This window comes from Lepidochelys olivacea (genome assembly GCF_965140295.1).
Source record: "Lepidochelys olivacea isolate rLepOli2 genome assembly, chromosome: 1".
Taxonomy (NCBI): Eukaryota; Metazoa; Chordata; order Testudines; family Cheloniidae; genus Lepidochelys; species Lepidochelys olivacea.
Genome location: NC_140411.1, coordinates 10,640,574 through 10,666,159, shown reverse-complemented (window position 1 = coordinate 10,666,159; position 25,586 = coordinate 10,640,574). Strand labels below are relative to the sequence as shown.

The following is a 25,586-nucleotide window of genomic DNA, read 5'->3' as shown; positions in this document are numbered from 1 at the left end:
GGGATTAGAGGGGTGGAACAGAGAGGAGAATTTGACCCACGCCGAGGGAAAGAAGCGAGAAAGCAGCCTCCACCCCCATCCCCCAAAGAATTTGCAGCTCCCTTTTCTGCAACCCCCCCTCCTCCCCACACCCTCTGCTCCTCAGGTGAGCAGAAGGTGCCGGGCTGCAGCAATGCCAGGCTGAGCACAGTATCTAGCTCACTCTCGGTGTCCTGGAAACGACGCTGCCCAGCGGGCGAGTGACTCACCGTGGCCTGGCAGCTCTGCAGCTCATACCTGTGGGGAGATAAGGCCTGATGGCTAATCCGTTATGCAACCACAGCGAAGGGCAGCTGCCACGTGTGCCAGTGATAAAGCAGAAGTCTCGCCTGCCGCAAGGCCATGGCCCGAAAGGGCGAGTGCTTCTGAACCCGGGCATCCTGCTCCTGCTACAGGAACAGCACCATTCCCAGAGCTGGGAGGAGAACCCAGGAGCTCCCCTCCCAATGCCAGGGCTGGAGCCCAGGAGCCCGAACTCCCAGTCCCTGGTAGGTGCTATGGGCAGGGCACTGCACTGGATATCAGGAAGGCTGGCTTCTATTCCCAGCTCCACCGCTGACCTCATGTGTGACCTTGGGCAAGTCATTTCCCCGTTCTGGGCCTCAGTTTCCCTTTCCCGCCCTTTGTTTGTCTTTTCTAAGCGCAACACTCCCTCCCAGAGCTGGGACTAGAACCCAGGAGTCCCGTCTCCCGGTCTCTTTTCCCCAACCACTCGATCCTCCTTCCCTTTACAAAATTCTACCCCACGGTGCATCCCAGGGCAGACCTGCTAATCACCAAGGCAGCCTGTGAGTCCCAAAGAGAATTACCTCCCTTAAGGAAACACGGTTGTAAAACGCACGGCGGGTGATGTTAATATTTCATTGTATTAGTCACTGTGGAGTAACATTTGGGCGACCTTTGAAATCGCTTCCACCGAGCTCCAAACCTCCGAGCGCTTATGGCTGGCTGGGTGCATGCTGAAGGGCACTGTACCAAAGGGTCAGTCAGTGCGTGTAGGCCTTACTGCTCAGATCTGGCAGAGGACACCTGGGTTCCATATCCTAGCTCTGGGAGGCAGCGAGGACTGGTGGAGAGTCCTGAACTCAGGAGAGGAAAGAGAAGGCACGGCCCAGATTCTGTAACGAGTTCCCCTACACATGGCAGGGTTTTGCTTTTCGTCTGCACTTCATGTTTGCATCGCAAGAGGGCCTAGGAACCCCAGACTCCCATTGTGTTAGGTGCTGGACAGATGCAGAATTATTTAGTCCCTGCCCCAAAGACCTTCCAGTCTAATGACATCGTCTAGATGTAAGGGAAACAGCCACGTGGGAAACTACCTCAGCCAGGCGGTCGTAGAACTGAAAAGGAGCGGGGTCGGGGGTGGGTTTAAAGGGGGGCAGAAATCGAATGTGAGCCACCAATGTGACGCAGTTACAAAACAGGCTGGTATCATGCTGGGGTGGATTAACAGGAATGTTTTACGTAAAAACATGAGAAGTCGTTGTCCCGCTCTACTCGGCACTGGTGAGGCCCCAGCTGGAGAACTACGTCCAGGTCCGGGTGCCAGGCTTCAGGAAAGATGGGGACAAATTGGAGAAAGTCCAGAGAAGAGCAACAAACATGATCAAAGGTCGAGAAACCCTGAGCTGTGAGGAGATTAAAAAACACAGGCAGGTCTCGTCTTGAGAAAAGAAGACTGAAGGGGGAACATAATAACAGCCTTCAAATTCATTAAAGGTTTGTTGTAAAGAGAACAATGATCGATTGTTCTCCATGTCCACTGAAGGTAGGACAAGAAGCAATGGGCTTAATCTGCAGTCAGGGAGATTTAGTTTTGAATGTAGGAAAAACTTTCTAACTCTCAGGGGAGTTAAACTCTGCTAAAGGTGTCCGAGGGAGGTTGTGGAATCTGGAGGTTTAAAGACCAGGCTGGACAAACCCCTGTCAAGGCTGGTTTAGGTGGACATGGCCCTGCCCCAGCACACTGGGCTGGGTTAAACGGCCACTCGGGGGCCCTTCCAGCCCCACACTTCCATGATTCTATGAAAAGCAAAGTCGCCATGACAGAGAAAGAGCGGGAGAGCACAGAGTGCCCCTCTTCGGCACGCTGCCCCAGCCACTGGAGGCAGGCCAGAGCCTTCCAAACGTGAAGACCCAGGCCAGGGAAAGCAAAGCCATAAGAGTACCAGAGCTGGATACACCCACGACACGCTGCCTCCCTAAGAGTTGTACTGGAGCCGGGGGGGTGTCTCTAGCTGGGACTAACACAAAGAGCAAACGGTGCATCGACTCCAGACAGATGCACACCTCGCCCTCCGCTAGGACCGAGCCTCTCTTGCAGGAGCAGTAGCGTTATCCCCTATTAGAGTAATTCCTGGCTAACACATATCAATTAGGCTTTGATTGATAGCAGTGTCCGCAGGTAATTGCCCAGGGGCTGCTAGCAGGGGACACAGGATAATGGCAGAGCGGGACTGGGCCGAGCTGTTATATGGGGGACAGAGGAAGAATGGATGTGATGGGGCCCAGCTGCAGAGTAAGTAAGTAAGCGTGCTCAGATTAATAGCTTGGGGACAGATGGGTAGTTCTGCCTGGAAGACTGAGCGATGGCTTCCTTAGGGTCGCAGCGATTGCTTTACACTTGGCCATAAGGGGCTCTGAATGAGGGCGGGCAGATTAGGAGGTGGATCAGTGGGTAAATTCGTTAGCTCCCTTTCTGGTGGGGAATCAATCATCAAAGGCATCTGCATCGGAACAGCCCATCCCCCGGCAGACGCTGGGATCCTCCAACAAGATGCACCAGAGTAAAGGAGTTATAATAACCTGGCAGCACAAGCCAACCCTGCCCTGCTCTGCACCATCAAAGTCAAGGAGTCAAGGACCTTAATATATTTCGAGATGGGCTTAGGCATTCCTATGGACAAAAGCAGCTTCTGCTAGAGTGGAATTTACCAGGGCGTTCTGTCTGCGTGCTTCAAAGCCTGAGATGAAGCCCAGGAAGAATTTGCCCTGCCCCCCACCCAGGACGTATCCCATGTCAATCTGCAGCCTAGAACCAATGCAGCTGGAGTATTAATATCGGGCTAGCGTGCCTTTCATGCCAAAGATGGTTACGCTACCGTTTCAGAGGCAGCAGGTGCTATGCGCAGGGCGCTGCATGGGGTGTCAGGAAGGCTGGTTTCTATTCCCAGCTCCGCCACTGAACTCATGTGAGACCTTGGGCAAGTCATTTCCCCTCTCCATGCCTCGGTTTCCCCTCCCGCCCTTTGTTGGTCTTGTCTACATGGATTTGGCCGTGCAGGGCTAACAAAAGCATAAAGCAGGAAATGCTTAGCTTAGCCAGGGATGGCGACAGCTCTGGCTCCCACTCACCCCCATGGAGCAGGCCACTCGCAGCTCCTTGTCAGGTCCCAGCCCGATGGTGCCCAACGAACCGGGCAATACCCCAGGCTGCCCCTGAGCCCCCACCTCGCCCCGCCAGCTGGCCCTGCTTCCTGGTGGTCTGGTCACTTGGCTCACCGGAGTGAGTGGAAGCGCCGGAGTGTGCTGTCACACCCCTCCACGCTTGATGCACCGTGTCATTGCCCGAGCTCAGAGGCATCCAAAACACAGCCATGGGGCTAAAGCAGCCTCTGGCATCCTAGCTGTCCTCCTGCTGTCCCGCCTCGCCTATAACATCGGGGCCAGCCACAGGCCCCCTCCACTCCACCAGCAAGGCAGATGCAAATGGCGTCATGGGCATTTATCACTGAGAATCAATTGCCGGGGCTGGGGCTGGAACTCCGTCCTCCCCAGGGTTCGTTCCGTCCCGATGTAACTCACACTGGCTAAGTTGTGATGTGTCCCACGCAGGGCTGGACACATACGTGGCTAAGAGCCCACTACTGGCACTGGCCAACGGAGTTTCTCCTTCAGCCCAAGTGGCAAACGCCCAGGCTCTTAGGACTGGGAATCCCAGGTTCCAATCTTGCTGCTGACCTACTGGGGTGTGTGTTGACCTACTGGGGTGTGTGTTACGCTTACTCACCTTGAAGTCAAAGGGGGTGCCATGGAGTAACTCGATCAGGATTTAGCCCACTGTAAAGGTTGAGGCACAGTCTGCAGGGGCCTGGCAAGCTGCTAAGATGACTTTGAGCTCGCAGGGAACCCCTTGTTCACGTTCCAGCACATCAAAGGCAAGGGTGGGGTGATTTCCCAGCCCATGTTTTGGGGGGCATCCCTAGACACCGCCATGTCCCTTCCCCTCACCAAGAGATCACTTCTCCGCAGGGCTCATCGGGATATCGCTAAGGAGCACCAGCGTTTGGGGGAAGGGTGGTGCTCAAGGGGTTTTCGCTGTCCCCACCCATCTCTAGCCGCACACGCCCGACCCGGCCCCAAGCCGAACCGTGGCGTGTTCTTCAAGACCAAAGCAGAATTTTCACCAGCAAAGGGCATTTACTAGGAGTCTCCACGCTGCACTGCCTTCCCCCTCTCGTCCTACGAGGGAGCGTCAAGAGAGAAATCAAAGGACTGGATTTCCCACCCCTCTTATCGGCAACACGTGCTACGCCGGGACGTAGCCTTTAGCCACCTGTTACAGCTCTGGCGCCATGTCACCGGCCTTCAGGGCCACAACATTAGTTCGCTCCATCCTGCGCATCCCTCTGCCACTCTCTCTCGGGAGCGAGCCACCCGCTGACTAGCTGGAAACGGAGTCATACACTGGGCAGCAGCTGAGACAGGCTAGTCCATTTCAACATCCTTGCTGAGATAAAGGCCGGTCAGTTTCACAATGGAAGGTTCAAAACCCACAGGGTGGGTGATTAGGGATAACGTCACCATCAGTCAACGAAACGGACCCTCTCTTTCTCTCACACACACACACACCTGCACACCCCTTCGCCTCCTCCCCCGGTCACCCCGCTCCAAAGGAGAGCGCTGTGTGTTCCCAGATCATTAAGAAACCAGAAGCGCTGCTGTCTTGATGCACGGCCCTTAACTCCTTGGGACACCTTATCTCCTCTTTCCTGGGAAAGTGCCTGGCACGCTGCAGCCTGCAGACACATGATGCCTATAAACAAATTAACATCTCCACTAAGCAGAGCACTGGCCAGGTTTTGTTATCTGAAGGATATCAGCGCGGCTGGCATTGTTTGCTTCTGTACAGTAGCCGCCTTCGGGCTCATTTCCTCTTTCCCCTTCAGCAGCTCTCAGTTATTTCTCGTGTGCTATCTTCCTTCCCCTCTCTTTGCAACACACGCACAAAGAAAAAAATCAAATCAATAGATACTGTGTATGCACCAGTAATGCTGCAAAGGAGAGTGCTATAAAAAAGCTCTTTCACTCCCTCCCTCTTTCCCTGTTTTCCACATACCCGTTCCTTTCTGATCTACCTACAAACTTTGGCTGTTGCACATCACTATATTATTATGAATTCTTTTGCAATAAGGCCCAAGAGTCATGGCCCAGGACCCACTGTGCTAGCCGCTGTTCAAACACAGAACAAGCCAGTGCTTCTGTTCTGTCTCAAACACAAGAACAATGAAACAGAAAGGTGGCAAATTCAAAATGGATACAAATGCAATGCTGCCTTGTAATTGGCCTGTGGAACTCACTGCCACAGGATGCCGCGGAGGCCAAGATTTTAGCAGGCTTCAAAGAGGGATCTCTAGCTGTTAGGGATTAGGATGAGTTTTCCAGGGGCGGCAAATGATCCCACATCGGCCTGCTCTGGAGTTTCTTGCCACTTCCTCTGAAGCATCTGGCACTGGCCAGTCAGAGACAGGAGACTGGGCTGGACGGACCTTGGGACTGATCCAGTCTGGCAACTCCTATGCTCCTAATATCCAGGCGTCATCCACGTACAATCAACTGGTGACAGCCAGGTCCCGAGTGGATTTCATGGAGGTGCTGGCTCTCCTCCTGTCCAAGGGTCGATCCCAACTAAGGCTAAGATAGTGTGTGAAGCAAGAATGCCGGAGCCTTTGTAGAGGTGAGGGGGCCACCGGCACCCAAACCAGGGGAGCCAGGGTGGGCACCCCCCCCCCACACACTTTTTAACTTCGGTGTAGTTTGCGGGCAGGGGGCAGCATTTCCCACACACACCCAAACCGCAAGTCTCGGGCAGATGCTGCGCTTCACGGTGGGGGAGCTGATCTCCCTGCAAACGTGGGGGCTGGGAATAGGCCCTCTGTCTCTTTAGACTTTCCGTATTTACTGACAAAGGCTCCATGCAAACTTAGCTGCCCGGGTGAAATTTCTGTCCCGCCTTCCATGGGAGGGGGTCCAGTTTGCTGCCTGGTGGGATGGGAGCAGGGGCCCAACACAATGGCTTCGTTCCCTGCAGGGAGGGCAGGTAGAAAGGGTTCAGCAAGCCAACAACAGGCAGGCCAGAAAGGGCCTTCAGCAAGTCTTAGGGATCAGAGACGCTAGAAGTTTACGGTCCTGCTCACTCTGGGGTTTGGCCATTGACTCGGATGGAAGCAGGATAGGGCCCTAGCCTCTCGCTGGTTTCACTGTTGCCTTCTGCATATAGACAATGCTCCCTGCTCTGCAGGGGAGTGCTCCCATCCTGGGCTGTTAGAGGCTCCGGGACAACGTACAGCAGAGAGCGCAGCAGGTCAGACCGGCCCCCAGCAGTGGCTAACCCCAGCGCTGCCGAGGAATGTGGTCTTCCCACCCCAAACACCCCTCGCCAAGAGCCCAACGGTGTAGCGGACAATCTCTTCCTGACCCTGACACGATCAGCTCACACCCTGAAGCCTGAGATCTGATTACCTCCCATAACCCCCGGGGTCACTGGCTGTAGATTCACGTAGCTTCTGACCAGCAGTGCCCTTTCTCCCTCCCCCCACCGCTGCCAGCTCTGTCCTGGCACCAGGGAGATGGCAGCTCAGAACCTGCGGCTGCTTCTCCTGGGGTTGCAGCATGCATCTCAATGGGGGATCTCGGGTATGTTCAAATAGTTTTGGCACATGAGATGAAAGAGCCTAAAGGCAGCGTCATAAGGCCCCTGCGGGGGGAAAAGACCAGATTCTCAGCTGGTGTAAATCAGCAGGGCTCCCTTGCTTTCAATGCTGATTGACACCAGCTGAGGATCTGCCTCCTAAGTCTCCTGCAGAAGATTCTCTGACAGATACTCACACAAACACCTGATGACTACGCAACTTGGAAGGGGTGCGTGCGACACACACAAGCTCACACACAAACACACACGCAGAGCAGGGGGGAGAGAACACGGAAAAAGCAGCTGCATGGACACAACTGAGAGACATCCGCACCGGGACGAGAGAAAAACCAGAGGAAGGAGAGGAGGAGGAAACAGACGAGGAAGAGAGAGAAGGGAAAGCGTGAGAAAGGAGGGGAAAGAAAGAAAGAGGGAGTGGAACAGAAGAGAGGCAGAAAAGTGCAGAAGAAAGCCGGGAACTGACAATCCAGGGTGAGACCAGAGGGAGAGACAAATGAGCTGGGTCTGGGCAGGGACTAGGAATTTCAGGAACTGCCCTTGGCATTAAGAATAAAAAGTGAAGGGTTTTTGGCCTTACACTGTCCTGGATGTTCTCCATCTTCCAAGCCCATCACCAGCCCCCGAGATGGTCGCAGGGATCTCTGGACAGGGCAGCTCGCCGAGGCTGTGAGTGGATGTGCTCTGTCTGCAGGAGACGAGGCCGTCCTACCCGTTTCCTCCAGTCCCCCGCAGGAATCTCACTTCTCTGCAGCCGCGAGCGACCTCAGAGGTAGAAGCTGTTCCAGGCGGCTGTGCGGATCAGAGCCTGGAGCGCATGGGGTCCACCCGGCGAAGGGGCGGGGGAGGGACACACCAGAGGGACACCTCGCGCTGTCTAGCAAGCAAACCACACGCGAGGGAACTCGGAAGCTCACTGTTTTGAGCCATGTCTCCGCCCCCCCCCCCCCCATACCCCCAATCATATCTCCCTTTCCAGCTGCTGTGAGAGCAGCTGCTTAGCCTGGACTCGCTGGGTTGATTGTACTCCTGTTACCCTCCCCTCGGTGGCGACCACAGCCGTGCCCCCATGTTATTGTCCGGCCTAACTTGGGATGCTCCATCTACCCCAGCTGCCTTGCCCGATACTGCCAGCACATCCCTATGCCTCCTCCAAAAGTCACAGGCTGCAGGAGCATTTGCAGTGCCAGAGGCTTCTCCCAGAAGCGGACGGAGGCCACTTAAACCCGGAGGAAAGGTCCCATTGCTCGTTGGAATGATCCTTCTGTGCTGGTACTGACCTTTCCCAGCGGATGGGGGGCCTGAACCGTGCCATCCCGCTCGCACCTACACCGGCGGAGTTACGAGGTGGGCAGGTAACCATGCAAAATCAGGGCCTGATCCTCCAGTGCTTCCTCATGACAGCTGCTATTGAAATGTTTGCATGTGTGAGGGCTTGCAGGGCGGGGCCTCCCCTTCCTCAGGCCAGGGGGTAAGGACAGGACCAAGCAGTGATCTGCAATTACTGTACACGCCAATTAGTGCTTGCAACGATCAGACCGGCAACGCCAACCTCCAGCACGACAGACACTCCACCTCCAACAAACAGAACGGCATCCACCCCGTTCGCCAGGGGCCGGGCTCGCAACTGCACATTCTACCTCAGGGCCCGGGCATGCGCGCCTTGCTCCCACACGTCCTCTGTGCTTGCAGGAGCTGTCAGGGCATAGCAGGGTCGGCCGTGACCCATTGAGGGCCTGAGCCAAAAGCCACTGAAATCAGTGGAAGCTTTTCCATTGACTTTAATGGGCTTTGGATCAGGCCGGCAGAGTCCGATCCTGCCTTCAGCGGAAGCCGGGTCCCAGTGAACCGCACAGGGTTTGAGCCTTGAGCAGTAACTGATTGCTTTAAAGTTCAGACTGTCCCCAGCTTCACAGGCTTCCATGTCAGGAGATGTTGTGCCTGTCAGCATTTGCTAATCTCTACTGGCCTGAGCCCACAATGGAAGACCCCTCATCAGGTGCCCTCTGGGGCCCAGGCAGGATTAATATTTTGCTCTTTCACCCCCGGCTCTCAAAGCACTTTCCAAGTCCCACGGACTGACAAGACCCAGGGAGAGTAAGTGACTAGCCCAAGGCCACTCAGCAGAGGTGGGAACAGACCTGCCTGCTGGTCCTGGACCCTGTCCGCAGCTCCACACTGCCTCCCAGTGCCCATAGACCCAGCCCAGCTGTTGATTTCCTACTACTGGTGATTTTGCTACAATTTGCAGAGGGCTAGAACCCGCCAGCCGGGCTCACACCGACCCTGTGGGCCAGCCAGAGGAAAGACTGGCTCCTCAGCATGGGTCAGCCTGGCAGGGTCTGGCTTGGGGTCATGTTCTTAACGTCAAGGGATTCTTAGCCCTCCCAGGAGTCACTGTGTGACCATCCAAGTCATGATGTGTTACTAGGCATAGGATAGCAGGAGTCAAGCCCATGCACAAGGAAGAGTTTTTGCAGACCTGGGCAGCCAGGACCAACTCCCATGCCCACTGAGCTCTGAAGGAGCTTTGCCATTGCCTCGAGCGGGACCAGAGTGTCTATGAGGAGAATGATCTGGGATCTCCTGTTTTTCCTCTTTATTACTATCTATGGTACTTATATGATGCCCCCTTTACAGCAGTATCTGAGCACCTCCCACTCTTTAACGGAATAGCCTCCCGAAACCCCTGCCAGGCAGGGCAGTGCTATCATCCCCACAGCACAGATAGGAAACTGAGGCACAGAGAGACTAAATTACTTGCCCACGGTCACACAGGAAGCCTGCAGCAGAGCAGGGCTTAAACCCGGGTCTCCTACGTGGCAAGCTCACACCCAAACCACTGGATCATCCTCCCTCTCACCTATCCTGCCTTTATTCCCCCTCAGAGGTTCCGCCTCCCATCCAGCACTGAGGACTGGCTACCACTCCCCCTGCTGCTCGCAAAGGCTGTTTCTTCAACTGGCCAGCCGGGAGCGACACACGGCCCTTCCTGAGCTCTAGCGAGAGCAGAACACCTTGGATGGCACCTGGACTGCGACCCACCCCCATGCCGCCGGGCGTGCATTAGACAAGCCCCAAGTGCTCTTTGCACAGTGGTTTGTGTTAAACGCCCCATCACCAGACATTTTTCGTTAAGAGGGAAATAAATGTTCTTTCCCTGTTTTCCAATCACAAATCAATCTGCCATTGCCCCCAGCTATTTTCAGGCCATTTTTTGTCTCCGGTTATTGCCTCTCAACCTTGTTCAGCTCATTCCCCTCCCTGCATTCGTGGGCTCTTGAGTAACACTGCCAGGTCCCATCCCACGTGCGGGAAAGTCTCCAAGGGCACAGGGGCTCTGAACAAATCTCTGGCTAACAAACCCCGTCACTGCCCAGCATCGCTGCTAAGGAAGCAGGGCATCAAAGGGACATTTTCCAGATCAAATCTGGAGGATGGAGTTCCCTTGTAGAGAGGTCCTACATGAGACCTGTGCACCACCTGAGTCACCTTCTGAGAGTATAAGAAACACCTTGTATCGCCTCCCACATAGGAGGGTACGGAAAGAATTCCTGGTCTGTATGATATTAATGACATCTAAGCTTTTAAAAACTGGCTGGATTTGTTTTCAATCCAAGGTGCTCTTCGCCGGCAGTTTGCACCACCCTCAGCAAGGACAGTGGAACTAGAATGGTCAGTTTTAGTTTGCATATAGTCAGTTTCACTTCCAGGTTGTCAGATAGTAGCACAAGTCTGTGGTGTTTGGCTTCCCCAGTACCTTGCTAGGTTCAGGTGCTAGACTGGACCCCAGGAGATTTGGGTTAAAATGTCCAGCCTTGCCACAGACTCCCTTTGGCCCAAATCCTCAAAGGTATCCTAGGGGAGTTAGGTGCCTAAATACCTTTGAGGATCTGGGCCTCTCTGGGCCTCAGTTCCTCATCTGCAAAATGGAGATAATGAACTTTCCTTTGCCCATCTTGTCTATTTAGATTGCAACCACTCTGGGGCAGGGACTGTCAATTATTGGGTATTTGCTCAGGGCTACTGTAATACAAATATGGATTTCATTATTTGTCCAGAGCAATCTGAGGCCTTACACTCCACCAGCCCCCTCCACAAACTGCAACACGGAAAACATTGCTACGTCAGGTATTTGGGGGACATACTGCTACAGTTGTAATAATAACCCTTTACACTTCACTGTCAGCTTCCACTGGAGAATTAACAAACCAAGCCTCCCAGCCAGGCTGGTAAGCATTCTTATCCCCATTTTACAGATGGTGCAACTGAGCGAGACAGGGGTGATTAAGTGACTGTCCCAAGGTCCTGTGGGGAGTCTGTGTCAGAGACGGGACTAGAGCACAACTCCCACCTGTATAACTTCAGCACAAGACTGCCCTTCCTTGCCCTCTGCCAAGAGGTCTCAAATTTAGTGTTAACCAGAAACTACCAGAGAGCAAAAGGCATCAGCCCTGGGAGGATAGAGAGGCCAGGGGTTAGAGCACTAGGAGATCATCTAGGAGATCTTGGTTCCCGTTTATGGTCTGCCACAGACTTCCTCTGTGATATAGAATAAAAGAATATCAGGGTTGGAAGGGACCTCAGGAGGTCATCTAGTCCAAACCCCAGCTCAAAGAAGGACCAATCCCCAATTTTTGCCCCAGATCCCAAATGGCCCCCTCAACGGATTGAACTCACAACCCTGGGTTTAGCAGGCCAATGCTCAAACCATTGAGCTATCCCTCCCCCCATGGGCCAAGCCACATGGGGTACGTCGACCCCTGGAGCTGGGCATGTGATTTCCAGGTGGAGGAGAGGTACCTGGGCTAGCTCTGATCAGCGAGCATGTTACATAGAGAGGGGTAGCCCCTGGGTTGGCAGCCTCAATATGCCCCTGGCCCCCAAGGGGGATGTACTGGGACCTGGCTGCTACTCTGTTTATGGGGAGCTGGCTGGAGCATGTCTCCTGAAGCTAGGAATGACACCCCCGCCCTCCCCGCCCCCAGCTCCAGGTCTGGGCATAGCTGGCTGCTCTGTGCCCAAACTCCCCAGCTATAAAGCAGGAATATAATAATCCCCCACCCCAGCCCCGGGGTTGCGGCCAGGAGGATGTGGAGGCGCTGGGGGGGCTGTTCTCGCCAGCCCCAGCCCCAGCCGGTGGCTCCTGCGGGTTCCCAGGAAGTCCCTGGCACGTTCCCGTATCAGGCAGGGCAATAAACCGGCTGGGTAAAAATAAACAGGCGCAACCTGCCATGGTTTGGATCCGGAGCCGGCGGGCGGGTCAGTTACCCGGCGGCGTGACAGGAGCAGGGGCGGGCTGCGGGAACAGACAGGCCCCCCAGCTGGCACCAAGGGGGGGATGAGCTGGGCGGCTGGCAGCCCCGTCCGCCCCGCGGGCCGCAGCGGGTTTGATCCCACCCCGAGGCACGGGCAGAGGGGCCCGCTCTGCCTTGCCCACCCTGCCGGGGCCCGGAGGGGCCAGGCCGGGGCGGGGGGGCGGGGGGAACCCGCCCGGGATGCGAGCCGCGCCGGGCCCGCCGCGGTGACCGGGCGGAAGTTTGCGCCGGCTTTCCGCGGGCCGGGGCTCGGAGCAAACACGGCCGGCGGCGCGGGGCCAGCCCCGGTGCAAAGCAGCCGCAGACCCGTCCCGTCCCCCCGCCCCGGAACCTCCCTCCCCCAGCCCCACCCGGCTTCCCCAGGAGTGCGGCGGGGCCCCCTACCCCCGGGGGGCTCCGCCCCGCGCCCCGCCGGCCCCCGATCGCTGCAGCCGGGACCCCCCAGCCCCAGGCGCTAGGCTGACAACAGGAAAGTTCACCCCGGCTAGCGAGAGGCACCCACGGCCCGCTTCCCCCCGGCCCCTCCCGCAGCCCCGATCGCCGCCAGCCAAGGGCGGGCGGGGGGGGGGGGCTGAAAGTGGGGGGCGGGGGGGGAGAATGAATGAGGGACAAGAGCGAAAGGTGGAAAGACCTTGTGAGCGAGATGGGGGTGGATAAGGGAGGGGAGAGAGAAGGGGAAGAGTGAGAAAGAAGATGTTGAAAGAGGGGAAAGAAAGAAAGTGGCGAGAGAATATGAAAGAAGGGGAGAGAGAAAGAAAAGAGATTGAGAGGCGAGAGAGAGAAGGGAAGAGAGGGGAGGAGAGAGAAAGAACAAGAAATGTAGAGAGAGAGAGAGAGAAGGGGAAGAGGTTGAAAAAAGGGGGGAGAAAAGAGAGAAGGAAAAGGAGACTGAAGGAGAAGAGAGAAGGAAAGAGAAATGGAGAGAAAGTGTAGGGAAAAGAGAGGGGAGGAGAGAGAAAGAACAAGAAATGGGGAGAAAGAGAAGGGGAAGAGGTTGAAAAAAGGGGGGAGAAAAGAGAGAAGGAAAAGGAGACTGAAGGAGAAGAGAGAAGGAAAGAGAAATGGAGAGAAAGTGTAGGGAAAAGAGAGGGGAGGAGAGAGAAAGAACAAGAAATGGGGAGAAAGAGAAGGGGAAGAGCGGTTGAAATAAAGAGGAGGGAGGAAAGAGAGAGAAAGAAAAAGAAAGCGAGAGAAGGGAAGAGAGAGAGGGGAGAGAGAAAGAACAAGAAATGGGGAGAGAAGGGAAAGCCGGAGAAAAGAGAGAGAAGGGAAAAGCCCGAAGGGGGAGAGAGAAAGCAGCAGCAACGGGAGGAGGCAGAGCCCGGTGCCCCCTGGATGCGGCCCCCCCCCAACCTCCCGGAGCCCCCCAGCGCCGCCGGCCGCAGAGCCCCAGCGGGAGCGGGGCGCGGCTCCTACCTGTAGCGCCTCGGAGCTGGGCAGCGTCTCCTCCGCCTTCAGGAAAACCTGCTGGCCCCGTCTAAAAAATTGAACAACCGCAATGAGTATGTGGGGCAGGATCAGGACCATGCTGCTCCCGGGCCGGCTCCGCCACGCGCGGAGGTTTGTCTCCCTCCTCTGCCAAGGCCCGTCCTAGCTCCGCCGCCGCCCCGCCCCTCCCCTCGCCTCCCTCCCCGCCGCTGCCAGGGGCTTGGCTTCGCATCCACACCTGCTCCCCAAAGCGCCGGGGCCGGGCGCAGCAGCCGCCGCGGGCTGTCGCGGGGCAGGCAGAGCCAGGCGCTGGAGCGGCGGCAGGCAGCAGGCACTGGCAAGGGGAAAGCAAGGAGAGGGGTCCTCTGGGTCCTAAGCACCTGCAGGAAGGAGCCCGGCCAGCGCCCAGGCCGGGGGACTAGAGTCAGGGCATGTCCCTTGGTAGACATGAGGCTGGTGGAGGGGGGAATGCAGGATCCAGCAGGATCCAGCCCTGCTGCAGTCCCAGGCCACACAGAGATGGGGGAGCCAGGCGTAGCTCCCTGGTCCCCCCCTTCTGAGCCACCCCCAGATCTCCAGCTAAAGAAGGATCCCTCAGCTGTTAGCAGTAGTAGGTCCTTTATCCTTAGCTGCTAGAGGGCACCCTGCATACACACACACTCACAGCCACTGCCTCGCCATGTGCTGTGACAGCATTAGTTTAATCGTCCGAGTGCCCGGAGGTCCCAGCTGGGGCATGTGGAGTACACAGCTGGGGAACCGAGGCCCAGAGACATTAAATGACTTGCCCCGGTTCATGGATGGAGTCTGTAGCAGAGCTAGGAATGGAACCCAAGTCTCAGACCGGTGCCTTCCCCCACCGCCAGCCTTCCTCTGGTCCCACTAGGTGTAGGAGGCAGAAAGCGGTAGGGCCTGCAAGGGATCTGGGTGGCACTGGGGCAGGCTGCCCTCGCTTAGGCTCCCAGTGCCGCCTGGAACCAGCTTAAAATGAGAGAGGTCCCAAGCCACTAAGCGTGACTTTCCCCTGCCTGGCGGATCTGGGGCTCTGCTCTGGTTAGTGGGTGAAGCCATAGAGAGGAGCCTGCTGGGCCATGGTGTGCAGGGCCCAAGGAGGTGCCCATGAGGAAACCCTGCGAAGGGCTCGCCTTACTCGGGTGAGCAGCCCCACGGATTCCAGCAGCACTACGCACCCCTTGGGATCTGGTGTAGACAATCAGCCTGTGGAACTCCCTGCCACAAGTAACACAGGAGAACTGGAGGGAAGGTGAATTCTCTCGCTTTCCTGCTCGCCAGTGAAGAAGCCAAACAAGGGCAGAGCTGGGCCAAGACACCAGCCATGCAGCAGCTCAGGCACCAGCCATCACTAATATCTATCTGTTTGTTCACACCCAGCGGGGGGCTGACAAATCCTGGGGTTTGGAGAAGCCCAGAGCAGCCTCCCCTCTCCCAGCACTGCGGACAATCAGTGGGGAGAGGGCTGGGCCTGGCCTACAAGCTTCCACGCTGCCCAGGGATCGGGTCATCCACACATCACATTGCCTGGGGAGACGGTGTGGGATGGGGGGTTCTAAGACAGGATCAGCAACATGGCCCCCCACTGGTCAACTCACCACACCCCGCTCCTGAGCACACCGCAGACAAAGCCACCTGCCCCCCACCTGCCCACCAGAGCAGCCCACACAGCTCAGATCCCAACTCTGCACAGACACCCTGTGTGGCCCTGGGCAAGACATGTCATCACTCTGCATCAGCTGCCTCCTGCCTTTACATAAGGATAGCGATCCTTCCCTTCTCCAGCCCTCTGTCTGCTTCTGCCGTAAGCTCCTAGGGGCAGGGGCTCACACAACCGTGCCGAGCACAATCGAGCCCTGATCTCAGTCGGAGCCTGGCGGTGGTGGTGAAACACACATCAGAGTTCATTGACTGAAGCAGTTAAACTAGACAGTCTGCCCTTTGAACTCCCCTGATCAGAAATACCCCGCCCCCTATACACACTCACTCAGCAGTGTGAAAAAATCACCAGCTCTCCAAGCCAATAACTTTGCCTTCCAAATCATGGCGCATTAGCCGAAAAACTCCACGCCAAAAGAGAATCCTTAATTCTGCTTTCCTGCTGCCGGGGCCCTTTGTGCATGTTTGAAAAGTTGAATAGCATCTGTCCTTCCTTTCCTTCGACAAGATCGCTCCCAATGTGGGGACCACTGGGACACAGCCACAGAGAAACGTTTGAAGAGCCGCCACGCATATGTTTTAATAAAGTGATCCGTGTCCCTGGGAAAAGCCCGGGCAGGCCGAGTGAAGGAGCCGATCAGTAAATAAATCAGCGGAAGGAGGGTTGGATTTCAGGTGAGCCGCTCTTCGCCTTCTGCGGCTGTTTGGCTTTGGAGCCTTCTCTTTGCTTTGAAATATGGACCAGTTACCAGGCTCTCGTATGTGTGCTGTCTCCTGATTACCACGTACAAGCCATTGCTTTAATGTATGTCTCCCCATCCTGCTCACTATATGGCTGCACTATATCATTTTGGTCCCCAGTACTCAGAGCAACAACCCTAGGGCTATTTGTATACAGGGCCAGCGAACCTCTAACCTCCAGCGCTCAAGTCAAAGCATTTACCACTTGAATTAAAGGAATAATTCCTCTAGCTGTCAGCCACTAGTAGGCTATTGTAACTGCTGTAGACAGCCACTAGGGGGAGACATGACCAAACACAATGAGCACCCACCCAACACCCCCATGAGGTCTGGGAGCATTATTACTATAGATAAATAATGGGGTAAAATTACTCCCCAACATCAGCTGACTGGCCTTTTAAGGTAGCTATACTTCTACCCCCTGTGGCCTCACTTTAGGCCTGTGATGGCTCGTTGCTATGGATTTTGGCACAAAGCAAAATTTGGGCCCAGATTTGTTTGATTTCAAAATGTGTTTGGGACAAAAGTTTAGAAAAAGTGAGCAGGGCTTGGGAAACAATACCACGTGCCCTACAGCCAGTAGCGAATCCTGAATGATCACAGAGACAGCTCTTTGGAAGGGTGGTCTTTTGGATACAGCTGGGAGCCAAGCGTTTTGGATTCAGTTCCCAGCTCTGCCCCAGCCTCCCACCGTGATTGTGGCCCCCCAACACCCCACACCCAGGGGATTTCAGGAAGCAACCTTCGCCATTGTGCCGCACTTCTGCATTAGGTTATCAGGGAATTCACAGATGTGGGTTGGCCAGTTTCCGGGGTGCCACCACCTGCTTCCTGATAGGCCACGTGGTCACGTGGCCCTGATCAGTGGCTCTTATATATATAAACTTCCTGCTTCCATTCTGGCCTTGGCTTGCCATTGCCTGCTAGCTGCTGCTTGGATCCTCCTGACCCTGCCAGCCGCCACACCGTACCTTCTCCTTGGACTGGATCTCCTGGGGATCAGTCCTTTTGCGTGAACTCTGACCCCTGATGGTGACTGCCCCTTAAGCCGCCTGACTCCAGGATAGGGTGACCAGATAGCAAGGGTGTAAAATCGGGACAGGGAGTGGGGGGTAATAGGAGCCTATATAAGAAATAGCCCCAAATATCGGGACTGTCTCTATAAAATCAGGACATCTGGTCACCCTGCTCCCAGGCGTTACGATGACCTTGGCCAAGACACTTGTCTCCCTGTGCCTCAGTTCCACCTCCAGGCAGCAGGGATAAGTGGCCGAGCAGAGCGAGGTTTCACACTGAACTCTGTGGCTGCTCTCTCTGTAATACAATAATGCTGCAGCCAATCAATTCCAAACTTTCCTGGGCTGTTTAGGCACCACTGGGCAGAACCCGATCAACTGGTTCAACTGGGGTGAAAAGCAGAAAAAGGGAAAAAACCTGATTAGTGAGAGCAAAATGAGGCCTGTGGAGGGAACTCTCTGGCGCCACCTGCTGCTGGCTGCACATATCATGGGCAGCAGCTTAATACGCGGCTGTCTCTTATTGGGGTACCGCTTGGCTTGAAGAAGCAACGAAATGTGTGATGCTCAAGTGAGACTTCCTTTGTCTTATCTATTCAGGCTGTAAGAGCTTCAGGGAAGAGAGAGTCTCCTGTTATGTGTATGAGCAGCGCCTCGCACAATGGGACGCTGACCTTAGGAGGGGGTCTCTGGGCAAGATGGGGAAACTGAAGCCCGGACAAGGGAGAAGACTTGCCCACGTTCATGAAGTGAGAGGAAGGGGTTCCTACGTGTGCTCGCTGCACTGGACCACGCTGCTTCCTGCTATCACCATCCCATAGTCCTCCCTGCTCCCCCAGGGCCCAGGCCCTGATACACGCCGCTCCCCGAGCAGTCCCATCACATTCAGGGGCACTATTTGTGCTGCCATGTACGATTCCACAGGAGGAAGGAGAACAGAAGGTGGCCCCAAGCCCTGCAAAAAACAGCTTTCTGAACTCTTCACCTGCAGTCCATCTCCATAATGACGACGCTCGGCACGTGCAGCAACCAGCTGTTCCAGAACTGGAAACGGATGCCGAATGCTCCAGCCGAGCCATCTCCATTTGCATGGTTATCTAACAATGCGGTGACGGGAGCTGCGGCTTCTAGGATTCAATGGGTTTGTTGTATCGATTGTTTAGACCCCCATCTGCTTTGGGGTTTTGCTCATTTGACTCCGAAGAGCTACGTCACGGCTAGCTGCTAACTAGCTGAAGGGACGAATTCTGTTGAAAGAGATCTTAGCAGTACTCATACAGGGGCCAATGTGGGGCGGGGAGGGGCAGGGTTTCCATTCTATGCTCTTTGCACTGACAGGAGGTCATTTGGATGTTATCTAGCCTGCTTAGGTATTGACTTGCACAAAGACAGGGCCCAAGACACTGAAACTCAGGAAATTTAACACCACTCAAAGGAAACTCTTTGCCACACAATGAGCAATTGGTCCACGGGATTTGCTGCCACAGCAAAGGCGCTGCAGGAGCCTTGCTGTCAAATTCAAGGTCTCGGTCCTTCCCTTCCAGGTGCGCAATGGCCAGGGTCCTGAAAGAGCGGGAAGCTCAGGGAGGAGAACTGTGGCTGACAACTTGGCTCGTCAGACTCAGTGGAACTTTCTGCCTTCAGGATAAAGTTCATTTGTGCCAGACACGGGGGCTGCTCCCAAACGAACTCCCCCAGGAACTAAGGACCACCCCAAACCTCACCACCCTCCAAGAACAAGGCACTTTTCTTCCTGCCTCCCCCTCCCCCTGCCCCAAACACAGACCCAGGTGTATACAGCGAGTAAACCATACACTGCGCACACAGGTCTCCCCCAGGGAGCAGATGGGAGAGAGAATGAACTACACATGACAGAGTTTAGCCATGTCATATGCTTGGATGCTTCAGTCAGTCAGACTTCCCTCCCCTTTAGCCTTCCCTCCCCTCCCACAGGCCGAGGGACTATGTGTAGGTTAGTAGCCCAGAAAGCAGAGTTTTGCCTTCATCGAGTTTCCCCTTCTGAGCATCCCTCAGCTCCAAGCAGCCCAGTGCCAAGGGGCTGACACAAGTTAAGTGCCCCTGGAGGAGCAGTGCTCCATTCCCGCTGAGCACCGAGGGGCTTCACTACCTCTGAAATTAACCAGATCCTCTTGCTGTGAGGATCCAGGTGGAAACACTGCAAGACCGGAGGGCCTCTCTGGAGGGCCTCAGCCAAGTCAGGAATACATGGGATCGTCCCAGGGGAGAGGGTGGGCAGCTATCCTGCCCTCAAGGAAAGAGATTTCCACTTCAGCTCCACTTCTTACTGTCATCGGCACCACTTACATGTCCTCCTCAAACTGGCCTTCCCCGCTGCCGGTCGGACAGCAGCAGCCGCTGCCTCGGGCTCCCCCGCATTGCTGGGCGTCCCCCACAACTGTCTGCCGAGCTTGCTGTCCCGTGTCCTGTTAGCGACTCAGGGACCCAGATGCCAGCACAGGTAACACACGGCTCCCTCCTCTACCCTAACCCTCTGCGCTCCCAGCTGATGAGCACCTGCCCCCCTTGATCCACCACCCCTGCCTGCGGTGGCTTTAATGCTGTACCCTGGCTAGCCAGTCATTTAACCCTCGGCACAAATTCCAGGCAGGGATTCACCTGTGCCAGCAGCATCACCACAGGGCATTGGAGCTGAGCCGGCTGTGGGGCTGGGTGGACTCTGGGGTCATCAGCTCCCGGCATTCATGCACCATCAAGGACAAGATATTGCTCATGTTCATTTGGTCCTAATGTCCCACTCCTCAGGGGGGTGCCGTTAACCCCCTCCCCCCCCCCGGCAACATGAGGTCGCTCACACGTGTTGGTTACACTCCACCCTGAGCCAAGCCTGAGATTTCACACACACACACAGAGTCTGTACGCTCTGGGACTTGGGAAAGGGGCATGAAAATCCTGCCTGTGAAAACTAACTGGCGGAGGGCTGGCTGCAAGTGTAACGTGGTGGAGCCATACACAGAGCCTGGCTGGGCTGCAGCAGTACCAGCTACTGGTTAGAGTCAGGGGGCCGAGCTCTTGTCCCTGCTCAGCCGTGTGGGCCAGCCTGGAGCACCAGACGGGCAGTTCGAGGGTCGGGTCTGATGTCTGCCTGGATCAGTGTTTGATGCCTTGGCTTGGGACCCTGAGTGTGCTGGGAGCGTATTTGCCCTCCATTCGCCCGCTGCTCCCAATTAAAGGGTGATCTCGTTATTAAAATACCAGGGCAACCAGCCGTGGTGCCTCAGCTTGGCAGCGGCATCCTGGGGGCTGCAGGAACAGCAGAGAAAGTGGGGACTGGAGTCAAACCGGAGCCAAACCGAAGGCAAGCGCCTCCTCAGAGTTTACAGGAACCTGCTGCTCCTAAAGGCAGAGGGAGATGGGAATTCTACTCACCTTCCTCTCAAGGAGACTTTGATGCTTAATTGATGAACATCCTGGTGCCTAGCCTGGCTAAAAAGGCACCGGAGGAAGTCAAAGGGTTGTAACAAATCTGTAGCCTCCTGGAGGGGGATTTTTTTTTTTAACGGCCTGTGTCATACAGGAGGTCAGACTGGGTGATCACAGTAATCCCTTCTGGCCTTGGAATCACTGAGTCTAAGAGCTCATGGCACCAGAAGAGATGCAACCCAGCTCTTCCTGCTCAGAACCACAGGCCCCTGCCACTGGAGTTAAAGGAGAATCGCTGTTAGCAGTATAGGGCCTATGACACACAGCTGAGTGATTCCAGTTCCAGACATAGAGGGCAGTGGCATGCATACACACTAACGAGCTGCTTACAGTATTATTTTTTGAACCAGATCAGATTATTGGTCCAGCTGGTCCCGTACCCTGCCTCCAGTGGTGACCAATACCCCGTACTTAAGGAAAAGACATGCTTAAGACAATGCGACTTCAATCCTGGTGAAGCTTGGAAAGCCGAATGGAATTCACAAGAAGTCACAAACAAACCCCTCGTGAAAGACCTGATGCGGAAGATCTCTGGCTTTAGTCTTCCACAAACCTCATGGGCAACCCTAAATCGCATCTGCACAAACCAGGGCAGATGTGGATACTTGCTGCAAAAATGGAAACTTAAAAACTCTCCCATGTGTTACTGTGGTCACCCAGAACAGACCAGGGAACAGATAAGCACTCAATGCCTGACTCACAAATACAAAGGAGCCAGAAGCTGGGAATGGGCGACAGGGGATGGATCACTTGATGATTCCCTGTTCTGTTCATTCCCTCTGGGGCACCTGGCATTGGCCTCTGTTGGAAGACAGGACACTGGGCTGGGTGGACCTTTGGTCTGACCCAGTCTCGCTGTTCTTATGTTATATTCATCACAGCGATACACTCTGCTACTCCAGACTCAATTATCTGGCTTAGTCACCTACGTGTAAAATTATAGTTGTCCCTCGCTATCTCTGCCATCTGAAGAAGAAGAAGAAGAGGAAGGTGAAAATCTCCTACAAGACATACGGACATTGCTGCAGTGCTAGACTTTGTAGGGAGATTGCTTCCTGATACCTCAGTGGATCCGCCCAATGGCCTGACATCCAATGACCACAACTAGGTGTTGATCACAGAACTGTGCACTGGGGACCAAGGGGCAGGGCGGTACAGGTAAGGACAGTGTCCTCCTGCCCCCTGGCACTTAAAAGGAGGGGGCAATACTGCCTGCTGCCCAGTGACAGGCCTGGTCTGGCTAGCAGGGCCCCTATCACCCAGAGAGCAGCCTTGCTGTACGCAAACGCAGCTGGCTCGACTTGAACCAGAGTTGTAGGTGGCTAAAAGTTGTCTCGGTGAAGAAGAGGGAGCTCGTAGTTCCCGTCCCCAGAAAATCTCTGCAGGTGGGTCAGAATGAAAGCAGGGGCTCCTTGCTGCTGACGGTCTCCAGAGCAGTTCTTGGACTTCAAAGCCAAGAGCTTTGCCCCTGCCCATCAGCACAGAGAGCGGAGAACTCCCTGATCCGCCGGCATGCTCAAATGGACAACATCAACTACAGACCTCTGAGGAGCAGGGAGGGTCCCAGGCTCTGGATCCAGATTTCCAGCACCCCAGAGATCAGCAGCAAGAAGCCTCAAGCCAGTGGAACTGCTGTAGCGTAAGTGTAAGTAAGAGGACAGCCTGACCTCTACGGTGACACGGGAGTTTGGATCCATCTCTATGAGCTAATAATATCAGAGCAGGTAACAGCCCCAAGCTTTTCACTTCCTTGTGAGGCACAGAGTGGGAAATGGTAGCCCAGGGGGCCAGCTTACCTCTATTATATTCCCTGCTTTGCATTATATTCCACTTGATTATATTCAGCAGTAACGCAAAGAACCTGCAGGCTCGTATCCTGTAAGACTTCGGCTCCAGCACTGAGCACGAGGCTTGAGGCCTAGAACTTTGGCCTAGATAAACTTAGGTCCCTCAGAAGTTTGGGGGGACTGGAAGTAGAGCGTAGGGGGGGAATTTGTCCATAACAACATCAGCCAACCACAGAACATGAACTGACCCCAGCTTCTGGAAGGTTTAGGACGGAACATCTGACCGCCAGAGTGCCATGGCAACGAATTGATGTCGATGATAACGGGGTGAAATCATAAATACACCAACCTATAGAAGGACACCTTAGCACTGGTAAGGGGAGCAAATACAAATAAGGAAGAGGGGAGAACCCCCTATTGAATATGCATTAGACAGGATAACATCAGAGTAACATATTTTAAAAGTGGCATCCCAGGGCAGAAGGGGAGAGAGATGGAGCCCTTGGGAGAGGCCAGAGCGATGGCCACTGGAGGTGATGAGGAAGTGACGGTGATGAGGAAGACAATGGCTAACACTGCAGGTGGGAGTATGGATGATCCGATGTACTTTCTGTATGATCTCTCTCTACCTTACTGAGTCAGAGTGGGTGTGGCTTTGCTAAATGTATTCATAAATTATGTATTTGTAAATATAGAAGGGTTCCTACAGTGTGAGTGTGGCACCCGTGCACATCGGGGGTCCCAACTATAAAATAATTTTAATACCACTGGGCCTGATCTTGGGACGAGAACCTGTCAACCCTCAAAGTGATGACTGGAAATTTTTATTCATAATCTATAGATCAGGCTACAGATTGGCACCCGAACCGGGACCCCAAGGGGTGCATGGGGGTAACCTCCCTACCCAGGATAGGTAAACTCATCTTGGGTTGGAAATCTAAATTAAAATCCAGGTAACTTCTCAGTCAGAAGTGCCTGTCAGAAACACTCACCAGAGACTTCCTCTTTCCCCCTCAGCTGTTGTTCCCCTTTTCTGGTTCTTTGCCTCTGGTCTACTGTGTCTGCTTTTCTTAGCAAGGAAGGGAGGTGTACGCCCTCCTGGGGGGGAGTGGTAACACAGACACGCAACGAAGAGAGGCGTGCTCGAGTTCTTGACCATCAGATTCACTTGGCATGCCAGTGGCAGGGTGGGTAACCCCCCCGTCTCCCACCATTAGCTCTCCATGGAAATTGTAACTGTGTAAGGATGCAAGTGGGGTGATGCGGGACATCGGCCTCCTTGCACTCCTCATTGGATATTACTGACTAGTCCCTGGGGTTTAGGACGTCGCAAGAAGGGGATTCCTTTATACCCGTGTGAAGGGGGCTTTGCAAACTGGTTGTAATTTTGAGGTACCTATAAGAGTTAAAATGGCAGTCACATCGGGCCTAGTGACCCACACTTTGAGGTGGCAGGGGAGCTGATTGATTTATGTTTTAATTGCTGCTAAGAGGCCGCAGTAGTTCAGAACTGGTATGATTCGGGCTACCTAATTTCAGTTCCCTCTACCACCAGCCTCCCCCTTGCAGCTCCATAGGTCCTGACTGGGTAATAACCTCTCAATCAGCTATCAGCACATTAGCCATCAAGGGAAGAGAGAGGGAGTAGAACCCCCACCCCTTCCCCTCTGCTTTTCTTGGGACTTGTGCAAGTAATTGTTGAAACCGGGTAAGGGGTTAATTATTTAAGGAGGACGCCTCTGCAGACGTACAGTGTTAAATGCTTATTGTGTAGATTTAGAATGAAGCTGGTGAGTAAGATTTAACTGAGCTCATTTGGAGCAGGAGTTGGAGATAAGCTGAGAATTCTGGTTGTGGTCGACCAAAACACAACATACAAATATATGAAAGATCATGGAGGTGGTTTCGTAGGAACGTAGCCAGGCTATTTTCAATCACCCTCACTGGTGGGCTTTAATCATATGATCAAATGTCTAATATCATGTAACAGCTAATGCTTGTCAGTGGGCAATGACGCAAATGAAAAAAGATGACAAGCACCAAGACTGTATACGCACAGCTGTAAGTATAAACCCAACTGCCACCAAAGCAGGGTGTTAAAGTCCCAGGAGACTAAATTAAATAATAATATAAAGAAATGGCTAAATAAGAGGTATCAAAGGAACAAGGGAAAAATCCTTACTTAGCAGAAAGTACCAAAAGCTTTGCCCCCACCCCAACCCCGCTGTCTTAAAGACCTTGTAACTATGCATTTAGCCCATATCACGTAATCCACCTCACCAATAGTCTCTGTGCCTTTAACTTGCAATTTCAAAGTAATCCAGCAGCAGAAATCACTGAGGCTTTGATCAGCAGCTAACACCTTGCTGGAAAGGGGAAGTGCTTGGGAGGGAAAAGGGAAGTAGGCAAAGAAAATTGCTTCTAACTTGAATTTGGCAGAGTAATATTCAAATTAGGAACCCATAAACCATTGAATCACATATGTATAGTTTAAATATATATATCCCATAATTTAAGAGATAAGGTTCAGCATCCTTTTAGACAAGGCCCTGTCTAATGTGCCTTTACCACACCTTTACCACTCCTCTACTCTGTAAGTGGTGCGGGAAGCAGTAGGGAAAGGAGCAAGGTCACACCCTTAGGGAAAATTCAAACATTAGGGGTTTATATTGTTTTGTAACATGCATGTTTGTATTAGATAGCTTCCTAATTTAACTATCGGTTGAGCATTATTATTCCAAAAATAGGTATCAACTGCGTTGCAACTCCAGACGTACCCAGCACGGTAAAGGAAGCCAGCAACATAAAATCTTTCTGCTTTACACAGGTATTATGCTTTTAAGGAAGTATCGAAGCCTCTCTCAAGTGACATGTAGCAGACTTTGCTACCCACAATATAAGTCACGCTTATTATTATAGGTCCTAATTCATCAACCTAAATGTTACATTTATAGAATTGCAATTTTGCCTTTTTTATTTCCTAAATAAATAAAGCACATGTTCGTATTTTTCTTTTTCACCCATTTCTGTTTTAATTTAGGATCTAAAGACTCAAGAGAAGCAGGCTCCTGACTAAATAACTACACTTATTTTATAGGCAAACCAAGGTTATAAACCCAGGACAATTAATAATTTCAACACTTAGGCTTCGTGGACCTGCTCTGAACAACAATGTTTGATCCATGGGTGGTCTGGT

The 25,586-nt window shown here is 53.9% G+C and overlaps 1 protein-coding gene across 2 annotated transcripts in view; it reads right to left on the bottom strand.

Moving 5' to 3' along the window:
- PDE2A (phosphodiesterase 2A) overlaps positions 1-25,586 on the bottom strand; it is a 358,875-nt gene that overhangs the window by 250,182 nt on the left and 83,107 nt on the right. Inside the window, exon 2 of one of the 2 annotated variants that reach the window (XM_084626204.1) lies at positions 13,702-13,762. In XM_084626204.1, coding sequence (XP_084482330.1) covers positions 13,702-13,762 — 61 coding nt within the window. Of the gene's footprint in view, positions 1-7,547; positions 7,767-13,701; positions 13,763-25,586 lie in introns of those variants that run through there. The other variant, XM_084626205.1, reaches the window with a different exon arrangement.